Raw genomic sequence first — 25397 nt, forward strand, 5'->3', positions numbered from 1 at the left:
AGATTGATCATGTTTAGCAGGAGACCGTCAGGGTTAAAATCCTTTGGTGAGAGAGCCACAATGTTGGTGACAGAGGCTCTGAGCGACAGCTGTCACGGTGGATTGCTTTGTTTGTGTGTGGGTTTTTTTGTCTTAAAGTGCAATCGATGCTGTGTAAACACTCTTGGTGAATGAGTTGATGAAACAGCCTTTTTTTAAGTGGATAAACCTAAACTGTCTCGAAAAAAACATTCCTCCATGGATCACACCATGTCCACACATGAACTGAAACTGCTTTCATATTATGTTCACAGTATTTTCGAACCAATCTCAAACTGATGACTGTAACTGAAGAGGAAAATGACATTTCTCAAGTGTGTGATGCCTGATCTTATGTAGCAAAGCTATAACATCAAAGCCCTTAAACAGTTGTGTAGAATGAGATCCACCAGAGGCGCCAACATCCACTGAAAGACATGATTATCAAGCCATCTGTTGGGTTAAGTAGTATAAAAACTGTGGTGATAAGAACAACAACAACAACAAATTAGCCAGTTAACCCAAAGATTCTTCTAAAGGGGGCATGGCCACATATTTTACACACAGTTTGTTAGACGTGCCATTAGAATTTTGAAGATGGTGTAATGGTTTCTTTGGTCTGGTAGGAATTTCAAAATTCTTCCTCATGAATTCATAATCAGGTCCTCATGGTCATCTCAGCCTGCACTACAAAGCAAATCTGGCATTACAATGTTGGAAGTGTGCCCTTTAGATTCATCAAGCAGGTAGCTGGTTCATCGAAACTTAAGGCTTCACTCGCACTTAATTTTTCAAGTGCCAGCTAATGACATCATTTGCGAGGCAATGAAACCATCATGAAAAAAAAAAAAAAAAGAGTTGCTTGTGCAATCTGCATATTTGCAAAGTTGCACAGAGATAGCTAGTTTAGTTTAGTTAAGCTGCATTAGCCTGCCTTGTGAGTGAATAGTTGTTGTCAATATGATGGTAGTGTCTGCAAAGATATGTCCCCAAAGGACACGAACAGCCACTGTCTGGCACTAAAGCAACCTCTCCACATACGAATACTGCCTCACTGAGGCTAATGGAGTTAGCAGTTAGCGTTATCTAAGTTAGCCGCCTGTCACCAACTTCTACAGAAATGAGTAATTGCTTCACTTTGATCCCAAACAGCATGTTTCACTGGTCTGCTGCTCTTTTGGGATATTTACATCATTTTGCTTGCTACCAGCAGCACTGAAACATGTGCACAATATGGCTGGCAGGTGCTAACAAGTTTTAGCAGCCCTCTCAACAGCACACAACTAGCAAAGAATCACCAAGCCAGATGAGCACTTGATGTTACCCCTATTCAAAGTGAAAAACGGGTGAGAATGTTGGAAATGTGACAGGTGCCCAAGGGAGCTAGCATTAGCTGTCACTAACTTAAGTAAACTAGTGATTACTCAGTGCAATTATCAGCTTTTCCATTTGATGTTAAATTACAGGCTGAACAAGCTTGTTTGCTCAGGCGTTTTTAGAATGTAATCGAAACATCGCAAGCGACACACTGCATCCAAGATTGTGTGGGCAACACAAAATGTCACAAGTGAGAGTTGGAGTCCAGAGAGACGAAACCTGAAATGTGTGTGGGATTGCTGCCTAGGAGTGACCTGTGGAGATGGTATGCTGCTGCTTTTTAAGATCCCATTCTGATGCTTGCAATATACACTAAAGACGCTCACGTTAAAACGTCACCCCCTCTTGAATGCTTAAATTGGCTCCTGCAGAGCACACTGTGGCTGTTAGCTAGCCAAGAAACTCGATTACGTTTTGGAAATGGCCACTCTTCAGGATCTCATTCAGACAACAAGAGTACAGAACCATACCACAGACTTTCATCCATTGCCTCAACCTGTTGCGTTGTATCTTGAAGCTTTGTTGGGACATCAGTCTCTCAGCTCCAAACATCTCTCTCTTTTACTGATTGTACTTTAAGCACTGAAGCTAAAGACATGCTGAAAGTGACAGTTCTATCTTATATCATAGCATGATAGGGGTAAATACAGTTTGTCATTTTAAGGATTTGACAGCAGCAGGAGAAAAAGGCAAAGAAAAAAAATGACACGGTAAGCACTGGTGAAAGAATGAATGGCACATTCATGTCCTTGCATGGACACAATCTCTTAGATTTTTGGGTTATCCGGTGCACCTTTTGAAAAAAAGTTTAATTTTATAAATGTTTTGAAATGAAAACAGAACAAACACCCCCCCTCCAAAAAAACCCAACAAAAAAACAAAACTAATAATAAAGTTCACCTCCAATGTGGCTACAGATACAGTATCCTAGGATTTATAGAAGAAAAATTCTGAGTGTGTTGTGATATAGAAATGAATTCCATGAAATGATGTCTTACAGTGTTGCGCTGTTATTCAATCACATCAGCTTTCAGCTTTACAGAAAGGTGGTGGTGACACAGTAACATCCAACAGGGGCCCAGAAGAGCCCCCCCGCAAAAAAAAAAAAAAAGGAGACACTGAAATGTTTGGTGGTGTTTAGGAGCAGGGCTGTAAAAATAGATGCTACACTTATTGCTTGTATTAAAACTTGTGACGGGTAATGTAAATTCGTGGCAGACCTGTGACCTTCGCCGTACTAAGAAAACAAACATGCTAAAACAAAAAAACCCCACAACAGACTGAGAAGGATGGATGATAGAGACTCGTTAAATCAAGGGAAGGGGAACACCTATCTATACGTCTGGTCGAGGCGCATGGCAGGTGAATCAGCACTTCTGTTCAACAGGTAATGTTTGGTAGAGAGCTACAGGCAGCTACACCCCTCAGTGTCTCATCCACCTGCCGCTCGACGACAGAAAAATGACAAAAACGCTCGCTTTGGGAGGGAAACGGTGCCTCTGATGATGACTTCACAGATGAAGAGACGGGCCAGGGAGCATCCTGTATAAAGACTGGATTATTGAGCTACTCATATGGCCGTAGATCCACACTGAAACAGACGTTGGTGGAGAGATTTTATTTGTTTTGTCTAACTTTTTCTCTCTTTTGTATATGTTCAGGTTAAAATAGTATTTGAGGAAGACGAGCTTTACAGTGTCCTGCAGTGTTAGCCTCCACCAGAGACTGTCAGTCCTTCATACGCAAACACACGCTACCCCTATGGCATTATGGGAGAAAAGTTTTTAAGTTTCCATCCTTCGGCTCTCTGCACACTCTTGATAAAACTTTTGACAGTGAGCAACTTGTGGTTAATGCAGTATCACAGAAGAGTTCACTATTGGATTTATTTTCTTCTTATAGGAGGACAAACAGAGAGGAGCCATCTTTGCATAAAGACTTTCGCTCCTCTGTCCTCCAGGATGCCCTCAGCAGGAAGGCGAGGGGAGAGAGGGGGTTGTGAGATGGGGCAGTGGGAATACGAGGCTTTGCAGAATGGATTCTGTGAGTCACAGCTATCAAAGGCTACAAATCTCCTACCACCACCAGCCTGTCTGACACTGCTCCGCACCAGATAATGTCCTCTCTGTGTGGTAAAATGATTTTTGTCGTAATCGCCACCGTTTTTTGTTGTTTTCCATTGTTATATTGTCATGTCTTTAAGTTGACCGGTGTTGTCTGTCGGTTCTTGTGTGTGTTTCTGAACGGGGAAGTCAGATTCCTCTATGCTGTGCTGGACCTACCCAGCTCCTCCCGGATTGCTGAAACACAGAACAAAGACACGGCCACATTCTTAATGTGGATCACAATAAACTAAGCCAACAACTGCAGTTCCTGTAACACTCACTCAAGGCTGGCTTCAAGGGTGAGTCAGTTTCCCCATGTTAAAATACCCAACTTTCGGTGAATCTTTGTAGAAGTGAAAGAATTGGAGCAAAGAGTTATGAACCACCACACTTCTCCAGCGTGTTTGTGCTGTTGGCACCTATTATAGCAATGCCAATAGAATTTAAAAAGTATGAGCTCCTTTGAATGTACACACCCAAGAAGATGATGCTCCAGTCGTGGTGAATGAAATTATAGTATTTTAGTTGTCAGTCAATTAAAACTAACAAGCAGATATCTGTATCCTTACATCACACTAGGTACACTGCAAAACACTGCTAACCAAACTTGCTAGCTTGCTAACTTGCTTAATGGACAAGTTAGACCTTCTTGTCAAAATATGATCACTTCTGGCTCTCACAAAATAAAAAAAAAAGTTTTTAAACAAAGTGTCCAGAAACCATTACTGCACTGTCGTGTTTAGTATGGACTCACTACAAAGCCTTGCTGGTCTTTCTATAGGATGACTAAAGTGGTGATAATTACCATCAATGAGCTCTTCTTTTAGTTTTGACAGCTCCTTCCTCATCTCATCAAGAATGTCCTAAAAAAAAAAAAAGTCACATTTTCATATAAACATGATAAATGTCATTAGACCTCAGAGACGAGCTTGTCTTGTGCAATTGTTAATTTTGCCCCCCCCCTTTTCCTTCTTTTACTGTGGGTATGCATCCTGGCAACTGGTAAAAGAAGCTCCCATCTCAGCTTTACATAGTAGCTAATCCCTTCTTAGGTAATCTCTGTGGGATTAGAGCTAAAGACTTACTTAATGACACCAAGATGCAAACAAAGTGACATACACAGTATGGAAGGCGTACTAAAATGATGAGCCTCAAGTTTGACCTATAACTTAACCCAGGCTTACTCAGTGAGACAGTGAGTGTGGTGAGTGGGTCTGTGGGCTGTCACGTCTGTGGCCAGTTGTAGTGACAGATATGCAGAACTCTGACAGACTCTTTACTTATCTAAGAGGCTCATTCACAAGGTCAGAGGGAGGAGCTGCCTTCTAACAGGACTGCACACACCCACACTACCACGCACTGAACTACTAACAGGGCTGCATAAATAATGAAGAAACACAGACCAAGGTCAATAGACGCTCCAGTTCCAAGTTCCATTTTACTTTTATTTTACAACAACAGCACTATACAGCTGACTTGCTTTAATATGAAAACTTTGTGGAGCAATATTGATATTGTCGGGCGACTTTTGGGCCACAAGGAAAAGAAATTCAGTCACCATATAATGCAACAACCTGAAAACCACAATCACAGTATCAAAGGGAATATGCAGAAATAAAATCTGTGTCTAAAAATGTCTACTTACCTGTTTCAATCTATCATAGTCAACAGCTTCTGTTGGCACACCATTGGCACTTAAGGATGCAGTAGGTGTAGGAGTGGATTTAGGTCTATGAGAAAAGACAAAGAGCATAAAAACTACTTGTAAGATCATAAAGCAACACCAGCTACTATGTGATTTATGAGTAATAAATGGAGGTTTTGAGCTCAGTAAAATCATTTAAACCACACAATCTGCCCTCCTACAAGAATGCTGACTCTTGTTTAGCTGCTTGTAAAGCAACTTGAGTAAATTACACCATGAGAGAAAACAGCAGTCGAATAAATATGTCTCAAACTGTATTTGAATCTATTTTATAGAGGAGGAACCATAAATAGTTGAGAGGATAACAAATAAAAACAAATCCGATGTAATATTTGACATCATTTACATGACAATAAACTCTGCAATCAAACTTGTCTGTCACCACAGGCAGGAGATTTATTAGTATGCTGAACTGCACACTGAGCATTTTCTCTTTTGTGTTAGTCCGATATAAGATGCACATAAACACAATTAGCAGCCAAATCCTGGTCGATGCATGCACAAACATTGGATACTGTACACAGAGACATGCAAGGGAATACACAGAAAAGCAAACACACAGTTCTCAGCCACCTATCAAACTGAAATAAAGAGGGGGCAGGTCCAGTTCATGAAATATACTATAATTATATGGAAACTGGATATTAGACTATGCAGTATGGATAGTTTAATATCCATACTGTGAATACACCAAAATATTAAATTCCTTATTAATTCACTAGCACGTTCTGATATGACACAGACTCAGTATTAAGAAGCTGGCAGGTTAAATACTGGGTGCACTGGATATTTGTCTTCTCACATGTTCCTCTGTCAGCTGATGTCTAGGAGAGTTAAGGGCGTGACATAGTCACTCATACCAGATATCCCAAGAATGTGGTTGAGCTGAAGCTTCTCTGGAAAGAATAATAGTATAAAATTCACTGTGGAGAACTGAAAAACTTATAAAAAGGTTATTGCTTCCAGAAGACATTCCCTTACTTTTCCCACAGCTCTGGAAATATTGAATGTGTCCGTTACAAAATAAAGCAACCTCTGTTTGTCTAGACAGAGATTAGACCACATTCGTAACAGTGCAAATACACTTTACTACCCCTGTCTTTTTAAGGAGGAAACCTGAGGTGTGGCACAACTTCCCTGGACCCCCCCCACACACACACACACTTAAAGGAAGGAGGAGGATACCAGTAATTAAGAGAAGGCTGGTATTGCCCCATACACCATGTGAGGGACAAAAAACATTCAGAGCAGCCAGTTACTTTCAAGATAGGACAGAAGTGAAGGAAAAGGAAGTGACCTAAACAGCAGGTCATTAGGTAGCTATGGGACTGGGAAAAATTCGGAAACTGAGATTGTGGTGTGTTTGTGTTCCTTTTCATGCTGGTCTCAGAACAGAAGAAATGGTGAAGGTAAGAAACAGACTGAGGAAGATAAATCAGTGCGCACACATTATACAACATTTACACAATAATTTAAAAAAATATTAAAGCAAACAAATTAGTGTTTTGCAGATGATTTGGTGTATGTGTATATTGTGATTTACCTGCCCAAATGCTGCCCATCACACAGTAATACAAAATATAAAAAATATATATATAAAAAGTAGCTACCCCTGGCTGTAGCTCAGGTAATACACACCACTACCTGAGCTACAGATACACATTCACATCGGGATGTGAATGTGTATGAATGTTATATAGGGAGCACTTAACAGTTTAGAAAAAGTGTTTGTGTGAATGGGTGAATGAACGAGTTGTATAAAGCGCTTTGACTGCTCAGAGTAGAAAAGCGATATATAAGAACCAGTCCATTTACCATAACAGTAAAAGTCAACGTTTTTCTGGTCAGATCAACAAAAAGCTCCGTGCAACACTACAGGGTCTGACAAGTGACAATCTGCTCAGCTCAGCTCTCTGTGGGCTGCATATGAAAGTCAATTTTATTAAGCTGGAATCAAAAACACCCATCTGGTCTTCTCTCTTGTGTACGTGTACACACACACACACACACACACACACACACACACACACACACACACACTCTTATCTGTCAGAGCCTGCTGGAACTGTTCTGGCTCTTCAAAGATAATACTCTGCCAAGTCTACTCTACACTGGGTGGACACACATTTTTGTGTTGGTCTGTATGATAGGGTGGGTGTACAGTATGTGACGGACACATATGGATTTCCCCATTTAAAATAAATTAAGTTCTGAGAGCAGCGGGCACACAGCATGCAAACACAATGACTAGATTATATTAGAAACCCATCATCCAGACGCACACTGATTTAGAACACACAAATTGGACCAAATGGCACGTATTAAACAACAGACGAGCAGTCCCGGCCCCCTACAAGACTGATAAATGTAGTAAAGAACACAAAGACGGCACACGATTCAGTCCAAACATCCAAGCACTTCGAAAGAACTCCTCTCCAACCAAATCGTCACAGCAAACCTCAACTTTAAAGGAAGTTTGATTTGAAGAAAAAAAGGTTCTCTCAAACTTTTCAGGGCTTTTCGCTCTACCTGTTGGAGGAATCTGCTCCCATGGGATTCCTCCACGGAGACTCTCGTCTGTGTGAGCAGCAGAAACACTGACTTTACAAATTACAGTGTAAAACCTATATATGTACTGCAAAACGCCAGCCTAATGGGAAGGCTTCTGTTAATAAGTGGTTGTGTAGATGTAAGAAAATACCTGGTAAAACCCTGATATAAGTTATGTTTACTTAAAGTTTCTTGTGGAGTTCCACAAGGTTCAATACTCGGCCCCCAAACTGTTTATACTATATAGATGATATCTTATTTGTTACATGTGTGGTGATGTCACTTATTTCAATTACTTTCTGCTGTTGTGGAAAAAGTCTGAAACAGCTTCTCATTTCTGTGTAAAGGAAATTAAAATGTACTATAATTCAGTGATAAAGTATATTTAAAAAACAAAACAACAACAACAAAAAAAAAACCCCAAAAAAACCAAAACAAAACAGAAAACCCAGAAACATGTGGAACCGCCTTTGGGTGAAAAGTTCTGAGTTTGATCCTTTTTTGTATCTAATCTGATTCATAACTGTTGTTGTTCAGGCTAATATTAGTTAATGCTAGCATGCCTGCTAACACAGATGAAGTATATTTTTTGATACATAAAATATGGTCTTGCATGGTTAAGGTTGACTAATTCATCCACCACACACCTTCATCTGGTTATGGATGTACACCATTTTTATTATTTGGGTCACTACTGTATATGAAAATATGTGGTAAGGATGCCATTACATTCTCACCCGTTCATTCTCACACACACGCTGGTGGTCTTATGAATCTGCACATAAAGGCCAGGATAAGCTTTAGTGGTGTTAGCCAGCACTAAACGGCCCCAGCAATGCATCATGCTAAAGCTAGTTGATACTTATGCTTCAATATATCCTTGTATAGTTTCAGAGGCTAGGAAATCATGTTTAGCTGTGTCACACTGCCATTCAGTTAGGAAATGATCGGCATTCATATCCTGGGTGAACTTAATAAACAAAAATTTAATTTAGAACATAAATGTACTTGTAATAAACAAACATTTCAAATGGAGATGCAGGAAGACACTGTACCTTCCAATAACTGGAGATTTGCTACCATTCATGGTGTTTGTTCTTTCCCATGGCTTCCTGGGCATGTCTGGAAAACAGAAAACAAAATATAAGAAATACTGAAACCAAACATGAACCGACATTAAGATCAGTATGCCTATAACCTAACGAGATTAAAGCTAGCTGTAAACCTTGTCACCAGTTTCAGGAAGATGCTCGTTAACTGCTAATGCTGTTGTCTTCATTTAACACTCACCTGGTGTGCTACAAGCTGACACTTTAGGGGTCATATTTATCTCACCCTCCTCCTATTGGGCACACAGAAACAAGGTTTAATGAGTCACAATAAGGATCAAGAACAGGTCTTGTGATGGAGTGTCTACACAGAATCACAGACATCTTTTAAACAAATTTAATCTGTAACACCAACACAAACTCAGAATTTTATCCTGTCTTCCTTCTTTCACCCCAACCAATCGCAGCAGATAGCTGCCCCTCCCTGAGCCTGGTTCTGCTGGAGATTTCTTCCTGTTGAAAGGGAGTTATTCCTTCCCACTGTTGCCAAAGTGCTTGCTCATAGGGGGTCGTCTGATTGTTGGCGTTTTCTCTGTATGTATTATTGTAGGGTCTACCTTACAAAATAAAGCACCTTGAGGCGACTGGTGTTGTGATTTGGTGCTGTATAAATAAAATTGGATTGAAGGTTATAAGAAGTTGTGAACTTGAGTAGTAGCATGCGTATTAGCAGTGCTGTCTATTCTGAAATAGGCTTGTTTCCTTAGTTTTTCAGTTGTCAGTAGTCTTATATCAGTGGGGTCATGTGTTGCAGGAAGTTCTCTCTAGATGACCTGCTGACAAACTTCATGATCTATTGGACCTCTGGCTGCATTATCTCCTCCATGAGGTTCTACAAGGAAAACTTTGGCCAAGGTCTTGATGTTCCACATGCAAAGTACCGGTAAGTGAGAACAAATGCCAAATTCCCATAAAGCACATCAGCAACATCTTATTGGTTGAAAGGTGTTTGTTGTTAACAGTCTTTAACAGCTCTGTGCCACCCAACTTTGTCATTTAAAAACCTAATTTTGAAATATTCAGAATGACTTGTTTAGTAAAATCTAATGCTGATTCACAACTGTCACCGTCTCCTCCCAGGATACCAGTCTATGTCCCCACGGGTTTCGCCTGCTTCCCCAACGAGTTGATGCACACGCCCAGGCTGTGGGTCAAACAGAAGTACCGTGCCAAAGTGCTTGCTCATAGGGGGTCACATGATTGTTGGGTTTTTCTCTCTGTGTATTATTGTAGGATCTACCTTACAATATAAAGCGCATTGAGGCAACTGTTGTGATTTGGTGCTGTATAAATAAAACTGAATTGAATTATTCATTTTATATTAAACCAAAAACCTTTGCGATCAAGACAAAATAACAGAGTGCAGAAATTAAATGTTGTCAACTGACCAAAAAAACAAAAAACAAAAACGCTCCCTTAAAAACTGACCACATATCTAGAGGCACAAGTTTGGAAAGCTAGAACGTGGCTGTTGCTATATGCAGGTAGAAAGCACTAGATGATTTGTAATTATAAGCAAGAAGTTGACTCTTAAATGCCTTTAAATACCTGTGCGCAAAACATTCATATTGGCCTCCCTACTTCCACTGCCCTTATTAAGCCTGGCAGAACCATGACCAAAGCTTAAAAAAACAACAACCCCCCCCCAAAAAAAACAAAAAAGGAAACTAAATCAAACAAACATAAAAAAAACCCTAAAAGGCTAGATTTTCTCCATAGAATCATGTATAAGTAATTAATATAATACTCTAGGAATAGAAAATAGTATGGAAAATGTTCAATGTTCAGCTAGAATTCAACCATGTCAAGTGCTATTTAAATAGTGATTGGTTTATATCTTTATTAATATATCCACAACTCAAAACACTATTTTCTGCAATTTAGGTAAGTACTTTATGACATATGTCAATAGTAACAGACAGGTATGTAGAACATGACATCCTCTAAAGACATACAGACTTTCATATCGAAAGTACTCAGTGATCAAGGAGTGAAAATACTCTGAAATAACCAAAGCACACTGAGGAGCTATCGTCTGACGATAGCAATAATGACATTTTGAAACAAAGTCAAACACAGGACCATAGCATGACAGGGGCTTAGACGATGGTTCTGGTATTACTTACTGATCTCTGGTCAGGTTCAGGTGACGAGCCCTTCTCCGCAATTCTTCTCCTGTAAGATGTAAAAAGCCCAGGCACAGTGAGGAGGGCTTAAACACTGATCGATATCAAGTCTCATTTCCAAATTTAAAACCACTAATTGCCTATTTTCAGAAATTAGGACAAAATTTGCATGGTGAACAGACAAATCTGGTTTTGGATGATAATATCGTGCGAGTGTACCTCCTGGCCAATAGGGCGCTCATCTCCTCCATAAGCCCCCCTCCTCCAGGAAGTGGCCCGTTACCTCTTGTCTCTGATTTAGCCCCTGTGGCCCCCATCATGGCTGCTGCCAGAGCTGCCCCTGCATCATCACTCTGAAGGGCCACAAGCAAAAACACATTTGTGTTCTTCATAAACAGAGAAGGTATTTACAGTGTTTGGGAAATAAATAGAATAAATGAAAAAGGATTGATGTTTTTAATACTCATTTTATATCAGAAAAGCTATGTTTTTTAAAGAAGTACAATACATATTTTACTCAAAACACAAGTAGCCATGTAGTCATTGGCAGACAGTGAGCATTACATGAAGTCCTCCTGTGAGCCCTAATGAGATGTGACAGATGGTGCGTGTGTGTGTGTGTGTGTGTGTAAGAGAGAGAGAGAGAGAGAGAGAGAGAGAGAGAGAGATCATGTGTGAACATGGTGCGTTTGGATAATGTTTTAGTGACTGTGAGATTGTGTATGATGATCGGGGGTGACCGAAGTGCATGCATATGCAACCGGTTGCCTTCCTAATACTTATACACTGTATTCTAAATGGTTCACTTATGAAGACGTGTTAGTCGAGCTTTCCATTGGTCCATTAACAAATCAAGCGCTCACCCTTGGCACTTTGCGCAGCTTGGCTCCAGCGAGGGCAGCAGCCAGGCCTGAGAGAGGGCGGTCCTCTGCAGGAGAGAACAGTCCGGTGGGAAGAGGTGGTGCTGGGGGTGGTGGTGGAGCTCCGGGAGGGGGAGGGGGACCCGGCGGAGGAGGTGGCGTCCCGCCTGGAGTCAGTGTCGGAGGGAGTGGAGGAGGTGGCGGGGGTGGAGGGTGGCCGCCGGGGGTGGTGGGGGTGACGGCCGGGGTAGCAGCCGCAGAGGTCACAGTGGAGCCGGGTGGCAGGGGTGGAGGTGGGGGGGGGGGGGGGGTGGTCAGCCCTGGAGTCTGTCCCACGTCTGTTAGGGACAGGGGTGGAATAAGGAGCAGTGGGGGATGGGTGAAGACAGAAAGACATTTTTCAGAACAATTCCAGACACAAACCTGCGGACGGCAGGATGTTTGCATTAAAACTGATCACACTCCAGCGATTAGATGGATCTCTGGGGTGGGACCACACAAAATAGCATGATTACATTCCATATTGTTAAAGCAATGATTCTGTGTTACCTCTACTTTCCCTGTTTTATGCTTAAGCAAATCAAATTCCTTTTTTTTTTTTGAAAGGGGGAAGGGCAAAAGCTCTTTGGGGAAGCGCACGAAAAAACAGGAGGAAAAACCCTATTTTCATGTTGTCTTTAATCTGACACTGGATAGTTAAGTTGACTGTTAAATGATGAGAAAATGTATTGAAAATGGATTAGGATGTAGACTGAACTATCACTAAACTATCACTTTTGAGGGGGAAAAAAAAACCCCAAATAGGCAAAGTAGTTCTATTTTCTTAAATATGATACCGACTTATGTTTGTATATCTTTGGCTGACATTTAACTGTCATATTTCATTTTGACCCTGCTGGCTACGTGTTAGCCACAGGTTTTCAGATCAATTATTAATTTGAACTGCATTACTGGAACCAAACTGCAGGATTTGTTGCCAGTGTGTCCCTACTTTTCAACATATAAAAGGAATGATGGCATGCAACATCATACTAGAGCAAATTTGTTTTATTAAAATGTGGAATTAATGACTGGATTTGCGTTTAAAGGAAGGCAGCGTGCCAAAGGGGTAAGTCAGATATCACAATTGCTTTTCATGGTTTACTGAAAACCCAATTTGGACCATTTAACATTCCAATAAACAGAACTAAGACATGCAAGCCACACTAAACATTCAATTAAACAAACAGTTTGGTGCAATGACATACATACACATACAAGCATGCATGTACACACCAATGCATAATAACCAAAAGACAATTATGAAAAGGAACTTGGGAAGAAGCATTAATTCATAAATGAATCTCAAACAACCAGATGTTTGCTTTATGTGGGATAGTTTGTGCGGAACCTATGGTATGATACAAGTAATCCAGCCTCTTTCGCCCAATCATTGTGATGAACTCTGAAATATTTGTTGTTACTTTACTCTGAGTACAAATCAGCTCCTTTGCCCATCTTTACTTTTAAGCATATTCCCTACAGGTGCACCAATCAGAGCCTGTCTCAAAAAAATTAGATCAGGTATATGAAAGGTTCTGTGTTTGCTGCACCTTGTGTCAGAAGGAGCACGCCCATCACTAGTGGGACAATTAACATAGTTAAGAGGAAGCTAACAGCTGCATTTCAAAGTGACACCAGTTTTTCTTTTCTTTAGACTTTTTGACATTACCCTTTAAATCAATGACAGTTTTCCTATTAGCTTCTCTCTTAATGTTTGGTGCATTCCTAATATTACAGAACAAGTTCATGTGGATAAGATTTGAACAGCACAGTCGATGTTCCACTGATCAAGTCGAGTGAGCTTCCAGCTGTGCCTGCTTAGAAATTGGCTTCCAGACCCAAAGTAAAAAAAAAAAATCAAATTATGGAGAGTGAAAGTTCAAATGTGTGTGAAGCTTGTCTGAGAATGAAGAAAAACAAATCAGGCAAGAGATGAAGAAAGCAAGAGTTTTACGCAGGTCTGTCAAAGACACAGACATGCCATGCTGAACAACAACACATTTCATATCCAATGAACAGCCAGCCAGCACGAGGACATACACAGGCTTTGTGAGACTGACAAAGAAGCTAGAAGTTGGAAAACAATAGCTGTTACACATTGAGATCCCACAAAAGTTACCATAGTGAATATTTTAATATTAGAAATTGTAACCAGACTGAGTTGAGTTACAGCAACCAGGAAAGGCACAATTTTTCTAAAGAAAACTCCTAGATCAGTCTGTGTCACAGGACTTACTTTGTGTTGTGGCCAGATCAGTGACAATGTAACAACCAACCCCTGTTAGAGTGTGAGTTGCAAGCAGTGAAAGACAGAGGGGAGAAAAGCAGTGAGAAAGAGAGAGCAGAATCCAGACTGGAGGCCTTACCCTGGGGCTGGGGCTGACAGGAGGAATCCCCCTGAGCCGATTGGGGCTCTGAGCCTGCGGCTGTGTCCAGCTCCCCTGGCCCCGACAGACCCAGGCCCCAACAGAGGTGTTCAGCAGAGGCAGAGGTGGCAGCAGCAGCTGCAGCAGCAGGGGGCGCTGTGGAGGGAGAGGGCACACCAGGAGCCTGGGATGAGGAGGGGGGAGACGAGACTGAGGAGGAAGACGGAGGGGGAGCTATGGGCGAAGGGAGAGGGGGTGGGGTAGGCGGGGGAGGTGGTGTTGGGCAGGTAATGCTGAGGGGGGTGTGGCCGTGTGGGATGGTCACAGGAGAAGGTGCGGGAAACATGGGTGGCCCATTGGGAGATGGCGAGGGAGGCTTTTGGGTGAGAGGGGATGGCGCGGCAATCGGGATCAGTGGCCTTGGACCGGTGGCCTTCCCCGGGGGGCTGCTTATCATGACCGGAGGTGAGGGAGGCAATGGAGTAAAATTGCACGCTGACCACACCACAGACTTGGGTGGAGGAGGAGTTGGAGCAGGGGCAGGAGCAGGGGCAGGCGGTGGGGCTTGGGGAAATGCCTGCTGTCGCCGTGGAACTGTGGCGTAGTGAGGCAGGACAGGATGGAAGGCAGAACCGAGTGAGGTGGCAAATCGGGAGGCTGAGTGCCTGAGTGGGGGGGTTGGGGGTGTTGTAGTGGAGGATGGCGACTGGGTCCCAGGAGATGGGTAAGTGGGCGTGGATGGAGATATGGGCGTGGAGGGGGTCCTGCCGTACTCCTGAGGTGTGGGGGTGCACAATGTGCTTTCGAAAGCTGGACGTGCGAATTGGACAAAACCGAGGTTGAGGACAAGACAGGACAGAAGCGGACAGAACGAAGGAAAGAAGGCAGGAAGGAAGCAGCCGTCGTGCACACAGAAGGGAAAGACAGCAGGTGAGGAAAGATAGACGGAAGAAGGGAGGGAGGAAAAAAGAGAAGGGGGCAGATGAAGCAGAAAAAACCAGCACAGAGCTAAACTAAAGTTTTCCTCCAGCTTGTGTGTATGTTCTTAGGCTAAGGTGATGCTACTGTGTTAGTAAACAGGTGTTAGCACTGAGGACACAGGCAGAGATAGAAAGCTTTCAGACTTCTGCTCACTGAAAGAAGAGGGAAAGAATGAACGTACTGAGGACAACAATCAAATGACAGCTTACCACTCATCTCACTCTGATATCTCACATAACAAATCCAAAGTATAGACGAATATACCAATGTCATAAAGACTATTCAACAGCAGCACAAACAGGTCCAGATAAATTAATTCTAGACATTAAACAATGAAAATTTCCTGAAATGTAATTGCAATAGTCATGCATGAATACAACAACATTAATATGATTAGCAGAACTAGGGGCTTGTCCGGGATAAGGTGATGAAAGTTATATGGATAATCGTACTTTTGAGCAGTGTGATAGTTGCATGAAGAATGATTCTGTAAAACTGCCTTCACACATGCACCTTTCACATTTTAGGAAGAGTCAGGCTGCACTGTTGATAGTTTAATGATTGTAATGAGTATGCAGTATCGTCATACCTACATAATAACCAGAGATGGGCAGTAACGCGTTACTTTACTCGTTACTTGAAAAAAGTAAGGGATTACTATTGCAAAAACGGTAATTAGATTACTGTTACTTTCCCGTAGGAACGCTGCGTTACTGTGTTACTAAAACCGTGATTTTTTTCGAGAATGTCTCATGACAGTGACGTAAGCGAGTGCGACGTTCGTGACAACAGCTGTCTGCAGATCAACAGTGGATAATATATCGAGTGCGGGAGAGAGTATGAGCGTGCAGCGTTTAAAGCGTGGAAGCACTGACCTTACTTTGAGTTTGATTCCATAAAAAGTGACAAAAACATTAGCGTCCGTTGTGCGTGGGAAGAAAACTTCTTTTTACAGCGAAAATAATCCCCTAAACTTCCAATCAAGCACCGAGTAGCTACGACGTAATGGGAAACTCACAGAGAAACTCGTGGATTCTTCCACTGACCGCCGCGGCACACCTGCACCAGGGTAAACCTCCGCCTACGCCACTCCTGCTTTACAGGTGAAAATAGAGCAACAGGACCGCTGAGTCTTTGATTTTATTTATTTTCTGCTGTGTTTTACTTGTATCTATTTGAAAGACAGTGTAAACACACAAAAAATATTATTTTATGTGCTGGAATGTGCAGAAAATAGGTTTAAATATTAAACAAATTTCTTCCAGTCAGAGAATGTTGCATATAATTAAATTTTTGCTTGATGCATAAAGTTAAACGATTAAAACTAATAAAAGAAGTTTTAAAAAGGGACCTTTCCATTTGATTACATTTTGTATGATGGATTATGCAGAAAAAGTAGAATTGGGCTGAAAGATCTATCGCTTTATCACCTATTCAGGTTGTCAATCATGAAACTGAAGTAACTAAGTAATTAATTACTTTTGAAAATAAGTAATCAGTAAAGCAACGGGATTACTTTTTTGGGGAAGTAATTAGTAATTAGTTACTGATTACTTTTTTCAAGTAACTTGACCAACACTGATAATAACAGACCCATCTTTCTCATTTGAAAGACAACATTCTGAACCCAGTTCCTCAGCCTGGAGATCTTCCAGTTTGTAGTATACAGATGCATAGCTTATATGTCCAAATCAGAGTCTTTACTAGTAGATGGGATGCCCATATTGTAATTGGTGTCCATTATTTTTTAAACTGATGTTTTAAGAACAAGAAAGGGATAATACATTAAAATGTAAAGAAAACAAGAGTCAAATTGAGCCTGAGGCCGCTTTTACTTCTTTCACTTTAGAAAGTTAAGAAAATATTACATTTTGATGAGGAACCAGACCACAAGTATGCTTAGTTTATTTTTTCTCACCAACATTCATTTGTGTTGTTGAGAGAACAAGCACGCCACCCCCCCCCCCAAAACAAAAAAAACAAAAAACAAGGCAGAAGTATGATTGGACTCAATGGGCCTACTATAGACTGATCTAAAAATTGCAGCAATAAAATAAAAAACCCATTATGAATGGAACATCAGGCACATTTAGATCAGGTAAGGTTTTTTGATTTTTGAATGATTTGATTAATTTTTAAATGTTTTTAAATATTTTGAACTTTTTGATCACACCTCATATTGCTTTAATGGGGTGTAGAAGCACATCTTCACGTCAAAAAGGAACAGTATGCAATGAATTCACATTAAATTCCCTCTCTTGTTCATTATGCATCTTAGCTTGGTCCCACCCTGTCTAATTACTTTGATTTTGCACCTCTAGTGCTTAGCATAGCCTAGACTGTGTTCTCTGTGCCTGCCATATGTTTTCAATGTTTGTGGATGGTGTAATCCTTACATCACCTTCTGCTCTACTTCACTTTACACGTGCTGCAATTCCACACCTGTATTTCCTAAGTTTTGCGAGTGGATTTTAGGTTTTTGCTCAGAGTAATACTGTGGAAGGGAATATTCACAAAAGATAATTTTGTGATTGTTTTTTATTGCAGATGTTAGATGTTCATATTAGCACCATTACTTGCGTAACCTCGGTTCTCAGAGTAGTACGAGTGAAAGTATCATGGGAAGGGCCTTCCTCATTGGCCGGTGATTGCAACGACCACGTTGGGCAGAATAGCCCACCTAGAGTTGTGCTAGAGTTATTATTCAAGATAAGCCCCTCATCTAGCTTCGCTTCAATGAGGACAGCTACCTGGTGAGAATTCTCACTCATGCTACTCTGAGAACCTGGATTACACAAGTAATCTCAAATTCTCAGACTCTCGCATTGCCAGAAATGCTCATCACTACCAATTCGCAAATAGCCCATCTATCCAAGTGAGGACCCCGAGCTTGTAATTAAGTGTTGCTTTTGCTACATTTTCCAAGGCCATGAGTGCACTGGTTGCCAGACTACTAGTATAGTAGACTGGCGCCTGCAACCCCCAATTTATATAACCAAGAGCAACTGCCTCCACAATCAAATGCAACATCCATTGGGTTTCAGCAATACCCTGGTCTGCCCTTGAGAAAACCAGAGTCCACGAAGAGTACATTGAAAGTGCATGAATGTTACTGACATGTTTAGCAGATGCTAAAGCTAGCAGCAAAACTGTTTTCAAACAGATGTTTTAAATCAACCTCCTGCAGAGGTTCAAATACGGGGAGGGCCATGAAGCCCAACACTGCTAAGTCTCAGTGGGGTCAGGGTTGCAGAATCTTCAATTCTGCAAAGAGGTATATGTGCATGTAGAGTTGGAGCAAGGAGTGTTGTGACTGTGAGATGAAGGGCTCTACTGAAACAGAATTCATCTTTCAAAACGTGAAGGGACACCTAATTAAATCTGTCATTGCCTCTCACAAGGCACCCAGGTCCACTGTCTAAAAGTTCTGTGAGCCCATTTTCACAGGACTATTTTTTATATAGAGTTACTGTAAATACTATATATTTTCTATATTAAGTTAAATTTAATTTCTTAATTGGACATAGTTTAAAAAAAAACCCAACTTTTTTTGCTGAAAAAATATGGTTCTACCACCATCTCATAAATTGGCAAACTTGTTTCTAAAAAGAAGAATTTAGAAAAAAAAAAATCATACAGCACAGCAATCACACAAGTTACAGCTAAAATCACACAATCAGCCCAAGTTCCTGTTAGATTCTGATTTGATTGTGAGATAGCATCCTAGTAGCTCCCTCACAGTCACTGCAGTGGTACTTCAGATTTTGTAAACAGCAATCACTGCACCCTGTTTCTTAGTGTTATTCTGCATGACATGTAGGGCTTTTACATGCACGTACGCACACACCAACACAAACATCCAACCCCAGGGGGGTTTCACCAGCATTCGACATGATGATGTATTTTTAGGCTCTGAGTCAGGCCACTGAACTCTGCCTGCCTCTGTGTGTGTGCTTATGCATGCATATGGTAATTGGCCAAGCGTGGCACTGAAGCATGCCATCCAACACAGCCTTCCCCGCTAACCCAGAGTTGGATTATAGGAAATTTCATTCTTATCTAACAACCAAGCAGCTCCAGTTTAGAACGCATACAACACTAGGGTGGCGTCTACCTACACCTCTACCCTGCTGCTCAATTTAAGCAGTAATTACACTTGACTGCAAATATTTGCACTCATTCTCTATGCTTGACTGAGGTGATGTGTTTGTTCAAAATTATTTTCCTCAGTCTCAGAGTTTATAAACTGTAGAATTTTAATTTGTGTATGAGCTGGCAGCACACTTTCTAACATAACACGCTAACTGTTGCATTCATGTGGAATCTGCTCACAGCGCCTGGCAGATGAGATTACTGTAACTCAGCACCAATGAGACTAGATGAAAATGTTAAAACAGAACGCTTCTCTTCATTCTTCAATACATTTCCTGTATTTCAAGTACTGCATCTAGTAACCTGTTTTGGAACATTCGGAGCGTTTCTACTGGAAAATTATCAACTGCTACTTCTGAGAAATGGACCAATTCTGCTTTTCCTTACTTTTAGTCATACGTGTACTGTTCCAGAAGTGGATGTTCATATTAAACATTGCAAAAGGGTCCAGTAATGAGGTCAGCATATGCGTGCAAATTCCTTGTGAGCTAAGTGCTCAGGCTTCAGACTGATGTTTCTAGCCTTGACGCTTTATGACATCAATGCGAGTAGGCATCCCAACATGGTCATCTCAAACACACAATGCTTCCTGTGAGCACAGAGGCCCCTCCCAGCTGGCTCAAATTTTGTTTCCAAGCTGCAGCCAATCAGAAGGAGACTCTCTTAAACTCTCTTAAATGGAGGGAAAGGAGTTAAAAGGGATTAACTCCTTTCCCTCCGAATGAGGCTTCATTAATGAAGCCTCATTCAAAAAGTCACCATGAATACAAAGAAGACTTGGATATTTGAGTGCACTGCTAATGGACTTGATTCACCCACAGTGCAATGCAAAAGCAGGCACTGCTTGCTGCTGGAAAACTGAGTTGTTTTTTTAATTGGGATGGATGGATAAGAAGACAAAAAACAACCCCCCCCCCAACCAAACAAAACAAAAATATGCATTGTGGTTAAAGTATAACAAGTCTAAATATCACATCATCACTCAGATCATGTACCACTTTTAGGGAATTTTGTTTTATACCAACTGAAAACCACCACGCGTATAAATAAACTGTTAAATATTAACACAATAATGACACTGTATGAAACTGACACAAAAACTTCACTAAATGTTCAAATAACAAAAATGACCATTTTAAAATGTACTTTGGAGAGATAACTGAAAGATAACGCTTGTCATTGACTAGTCTATATTTACTGTGAGCCTGAGACAAACTGCTCCTTGGACAGAAAACAGTCACATTAGTAATATTGTAGTAGTAAAATTAGTAAAATGAAACAAGTGTGCGCAGCAGCAGAAACACAAAGTGGATTACTCACCAGCGTTGGAGATGCGTCTCCCTCTCTCCCAGTCCTGCTGCTCTCTATCCAACTGCTCCTGCTGCTCCTTCTCCAGCCGCTCTCTCTCCACCTTCTCCCTCTCCATCAGTTCACGCTCGGCACGCTCCTGCTGCTCCTGGCGCTCCCGCTCAAGTCGCTCTTTCTCTGCCTGCGCCTCCCTCTCCTGATGCTCCCGTTCCTGACGTTCGCGCTCCTGACGCTCCAGCATCTCTCGCTCCAGGCGCTCCCTCTCTTGGCGCTCCCGCTCCTGACGCTCTCTCTCCTGACGTTCTCGCTCCTGGCGCTCCCTCTCCATCTCCTTCTGTTTCTGTGCCTCCTGAAGCTGCCTGGAGGAGCAAAAGAGATGCAGGAAAATGATGCAATTTAAAAAAGAAAAAAAGAAAAAGAAAAAAAAAGAAAAATCATCTTTCAATCGCTTCTGTTGTCTTGGTCAAATTTCTCCAAATAAAAAAATAATTTTTTTTTATTTGAGCCTCTTTGAGTCTACAATCAAATAATGTGTGCTGGTATTTATTTATTTTTTTACAATGAACAGTTAGCTGTGGAGATGGGTTAAAAAAACAAACAAACAAACAAAACAGGATAAAATGCTATGAATGAGTTTGATGCACATATTCACCATCATTACATAACACGTATAGAATAGAATAGAATTCAACTTTATTGTCATTGCACATGCACAGGTACAGGGCAACGAAATGCAGTTTGCATCCATCCAGAAGTGCTTTAGCCATGATATAGATATATTATAATATATATTAGCAATAATATAGATATGAAAGTATATTACAGAAATGGGTCATGTCATATGATAACAAATTTTCCTCGGTGCAATAACCATGCTGTTCAGCCAACTTCGCAACTTCACCCAACTTCGTTAAAATCTGTGCGCATTAAAAACACACACACACACACTGCCTGATGTGAAAGCCTGCTGCACAGAGCCAGGTGTGCCTGTCAGAGACACAGAAATATCAAAACTCTCACTGTGGCTTTTTCCCCTCACCTAAAATCTTAAAATGTGACCTTAATACTGTGTTCAGCACAGACAGTGGTTGCAGACTCATGTTTAGCCACTAGGTGTCAGCAGAAGGCAGCAGCAGAAGAACAGGGAAACAAGAAATGAACCATTTAAGCCATGTGAGCCAGTGTGAGCACTTCTGTGTGCCTGCATGTGGAAATGAAATCAAGTGCAACTTAAGGAGGCCATTTTTAATTTGCAATAGCTGAGATTCTGCGCAAAGATCGCTGCAGGTAAACCATTCAGTTTACAAGAATATAAAAAAAGAACACAATAGGAAAAACTATCATGTTTGAAAAATAAAAACTAATACTTTAACACCTTTTTAGAACCTTAACTAGAAGGTAAGACCAAACAATATTTAAATGGTGCACTATAATTAAACAAAAAAACAAAAACACAGTGAACTGATAAGAAAAAGAAGACATTTTGAGACCTTTTCTCTGATTTCAACCATCAGATTTTCTACTTTGTGCACTGGGCTACTATGCAGATTGTAGCAATGACTCCATGAGGATGTAAGCACAGACTCAGTATGCTGTGCAGCAGAGCTTACTGGGGGTGTAAGCTGATATTGCATTAAAAGGTTTTAAAAAGCACAATAGTTACAGGTTAGAAAAGTGTAAACGAAAAGACGAACACCAAACTGTTAAATGGAGGGGAGCTTATGGCCTCCAGTATCCAGAACCCTATGGAAAAAGCCCATATTTGTAGACCAGTTTGGTCTACAAAAATGGTCTGCCTCTCAGCGCTCTGTGGTGCTACATTTTTTTATTTATAATTCCCTTTTTGGTCCGATACTACAAGGTGTTAGTGGACTGCCTCGCGGTCACCATTAAGCCATATGGATTGCGTATTTGAAGACTTGCTCTTCTCTAGAGCAGGTTATGCTGAAGATAAGAGATCAACACACAGCCCCACCCCCCAGAGCACTTCTGAAACATAATGTCCACTCCAGGAAAAGCCTGTGGAGCTCAGTAAGTAAAAAGAGACTGTCTCAACACCACTTCACACCAATGAGACTTCAGCTGAAAGAATACAACTACACGCTAAAAGGAGGAGTCCTTTTACATCTAATTTCATTGTAATTACTGACAAATAAGAGCGAGGAGAATTCTGCAACCATACACGGCATGCTTTTCTCCCTTTAAATAGACTTTAAAAAGTGAATTTTAAATAAATACAATTCTTCAAGCTATACAGTGCTTTTCCAAACAATCATACAGCAGTTTTTACACTCTATAGTGTGCTTTTACCAACACACACACACTCACACCGCGCACATGTTCAGTCTGTATCATGTGCTTAGCTTTTTCAGATGATAGTTTTTCTTAGGATGAGTGAAGCCAGATAATGGCCATGTTGAACTAGCTTCATAGGACAGATCCCTGCTCCATTGAATGCATATGAAATCATGTACCAGAGCCATGCAGCACTCTGATAGACTTTTGGGTACAAATAAATAAAGTGTGTCTGTGTAGGGTGTGAACTGGGGGAAAGTACAAGAGATAAAATGCGAGGCAGAGAGCAGGTGCAAACAGCGGGAAGGTGTAATCTGTCAGGTTCACACACACACACACACACACCTTTAATTTCATTGGAAAGCCTCGACTGTGTTGTCATAGCCTGATTTACGGGGTCATAAATTATACTTGTTGCAAATAAGTGAGCGTTACATTCATAAATTACACAACCAAGAAGAGAGATGGTGGGAAATTAAGTTAAACGCCAAAGGGCACTCCCCTCTCCCTTTCTCTCACACACACACACACACACACACCAAATGAGACGCTGTCACATTGCTTGCCCTCACTCATCCTGTTTTTCTGAAAGCTGACTCACAGCTAAAAGTCAATCATCAGCACAAATGCTGCTTAATGCAAACTCCCTTTGCTTCCATCTGCCGGAGGGGTACACAAAAACTGCACTCGGCCTAATGCACTAACACACACACACACACACACACACACACACACACACAGGGAGGAAGGTTTGGATTTGTGCTCTCACACAGTAGCATATATGTTGATTGTTCACTTCTAAGCCAAGGCAAGCAGGTGACTTCAGTTACTATAACAAGAAAAGGGTGACCGACCTAACACCTGTTTCAAATCCTATATTTACCCTTTTAATTTTAAACTGCAGATTTTGAATTCTGCACAGCTTCCCAGGTAAGGTATAAAATGAGACCAGATTCACCTTCTACATAATATGACAGACAGAATTGACAACTGTTCACAGTGGAAGCTTACCTGGGATCACTACAGTCAAAAGACAACTGAAAGTAATTTAAATGTGACAGCACAGCTCTCTTCTGGGACTTACCCACTCTTCTGTGCTTACACACTCACTCGTCACTTTGTTAAATATATCTGTTCAACTGTTCATTAATGCAAATATCAAATTAGCCAATCAACTGGCAGCAACTCATTTAGGCATGCTGAGATGGTTAAGACAACCATCAGAAGTTCAACGTGAGCATCTGAATGTGGCAGAACTGTGATTTAAGTGTTCTGTGGGTAAAAACGGCTGGTTGATGTCAGAGGATAAAAGCCAGAGTACTCTGAGCTAATAAGAAAGCAACAGTAACTGAAATAACCATTCCCCCCCCCCAAAGGTATGTAGAAGCATGTCTCACACTCAATATTCACTGATGTGCAGCTGACAAATTAGCAGCAATTGTGTGATGCCATAATGTCAGTGTGGACCAAGATCTCTGATCCCATCGCCTTGTTGAATCTATGGCATCAAATACTGAATCAGTTTTGAAGTCACAAGGGCTTCCATCCCAGTACCATCAAGAGATACTTACACAAGCGGACAATGAGTGTAAAGATCAAAGTAAAATCTCTTCCTTCAGCAGTGGTATGAATGAAACATGGGTTTCTCCCATTTTCCACTAGCAGAGAGACAGAAAACACCAAAGGATGGAAAGATGGAGAGAAAAGAATGATAGAAGGAAAAGGTGGAAGAAAGCGAGCCCATGGAAAGTTGCTCCCTCCTTAACTCCCTTGTCTGCCTGTCACTCACACACTTAAACTGTCCCAGTTCTCACGATGTCTCAGTTGTGCATTGATGTAATTACAGAAAAACGGAGCAAACCTGGATTCATGGCCAATGAAAGTGCAGCACAGCCATGTCTCTGAGGATTTCAGTCTTCTCTGGAGGCTTTCCAGATCTACAATAATCTACACTCTGATGGCAAATTAGTCCCTGTGGGATCCTCAGCGCTGCAACAGCATCAGAATATCTTCGGGATTAAAAATAACTCATGATGTCATGGTTGATGGCAGTAAAAGAAGTTTCATCAGGAAGAGGTCCACGTTTTTCATTCATTTTGCAATTTTCTGTGTGATGATGGTCAAAGTGCTAGCAGCAAAATGTTAGCAGGGAAGTAGGCACCTGGTGCAATTTGTCAACCAGCAATGTTGGAAGTTATCTTAAAGCCTTTCTCTGTTCTAAATCCATATGTGCTTTATTACTCAGACAGGGAAAGTGCAGAAATAATCCTCTGTGAAAAGGATGACTGCTCCAATCAGCTGCTGTTGAGATGTTTGTGGGTACACATGAAAACACCTACGGGTCACTCCTAAAGCTTCATGATAATTTAATAGTTTGCAAGATTTAATTCCATCTGGTCCTAG

At 41.2% G+C, this 25397-nt stretch overlaps 1 protein-coding gene across 10 annotated transcripts in view; it reads right to left on the minus strand.

Annotated features, from left to right (window-relative positions):
* Positions 1-2237: 2237 nt before the first annotated feature.
* enah (ENAH actin regulator) overlaps positions 2238-25397 on the minus strand; it is a 140174-nt gene continuing 117014 nt past the window's right edge. For 4 of the 10 annotated variants that reach the window (XM_026194522.1, XM_026194521.1, XM_026194517.1 and 1 more), the window contains 12 exons: positions 20712-21058; positions 14259-15068; positions 11854-12188; positions 11210-11343; positions 10991-11039; positions 9046-9097; positions 8811-8877; positions 7735-7782; positions 5146-5230; positions 4306-4363; positions 3782-3843; positions 2238-3695 (listed from right to left, as the gene is read on the minus strand). In XM_026194522.1, the coding sequence (XP_026050307.1) occupies positions 3794-3843; positions 4306-4363; positions 5146-5230; positions 7735-7782; positions 8811-8877; positions 9046-9097; positions 10991-11039; positions 11210-11343; positions 11854-12188; positions 14259-15068; positions 20712-21058 (2035 nt within the window). In that variant the 3' untranslated portion in view covers positions 2238-3695; positions 3782-3793. The remainder of the gene's footprint in view (positions 3696-3781; positions 3844-4305; positions 4364-5145; positions 5231-7734; positions 7783-8810; positions 8878-9045; positions 9098-10990; positions 11040-11209; positions 11344-11853; positions 12189-14258; positions 15069-20711; positions 21059-25397) is intronic. The other 6 variants (XM_026194524.1, XM_026194519.1, XM_026194518.1 and 3 more) reach the window with 6 other exon arrangements.

Source organism: Astatotilapia calliptera, chromosome 15 (genome assembly GCF_900246225.1).
Source record: "Astatotilapia calliptera chromosome 15, fAstCal1.2, whole genome shotgun sequence".
NCBI lineage: Eukaryota > Metazoa > Chordata > Actinopteri > Cichliformes > Cichlidae > Astatotilapia > Astatotilapia calliptera.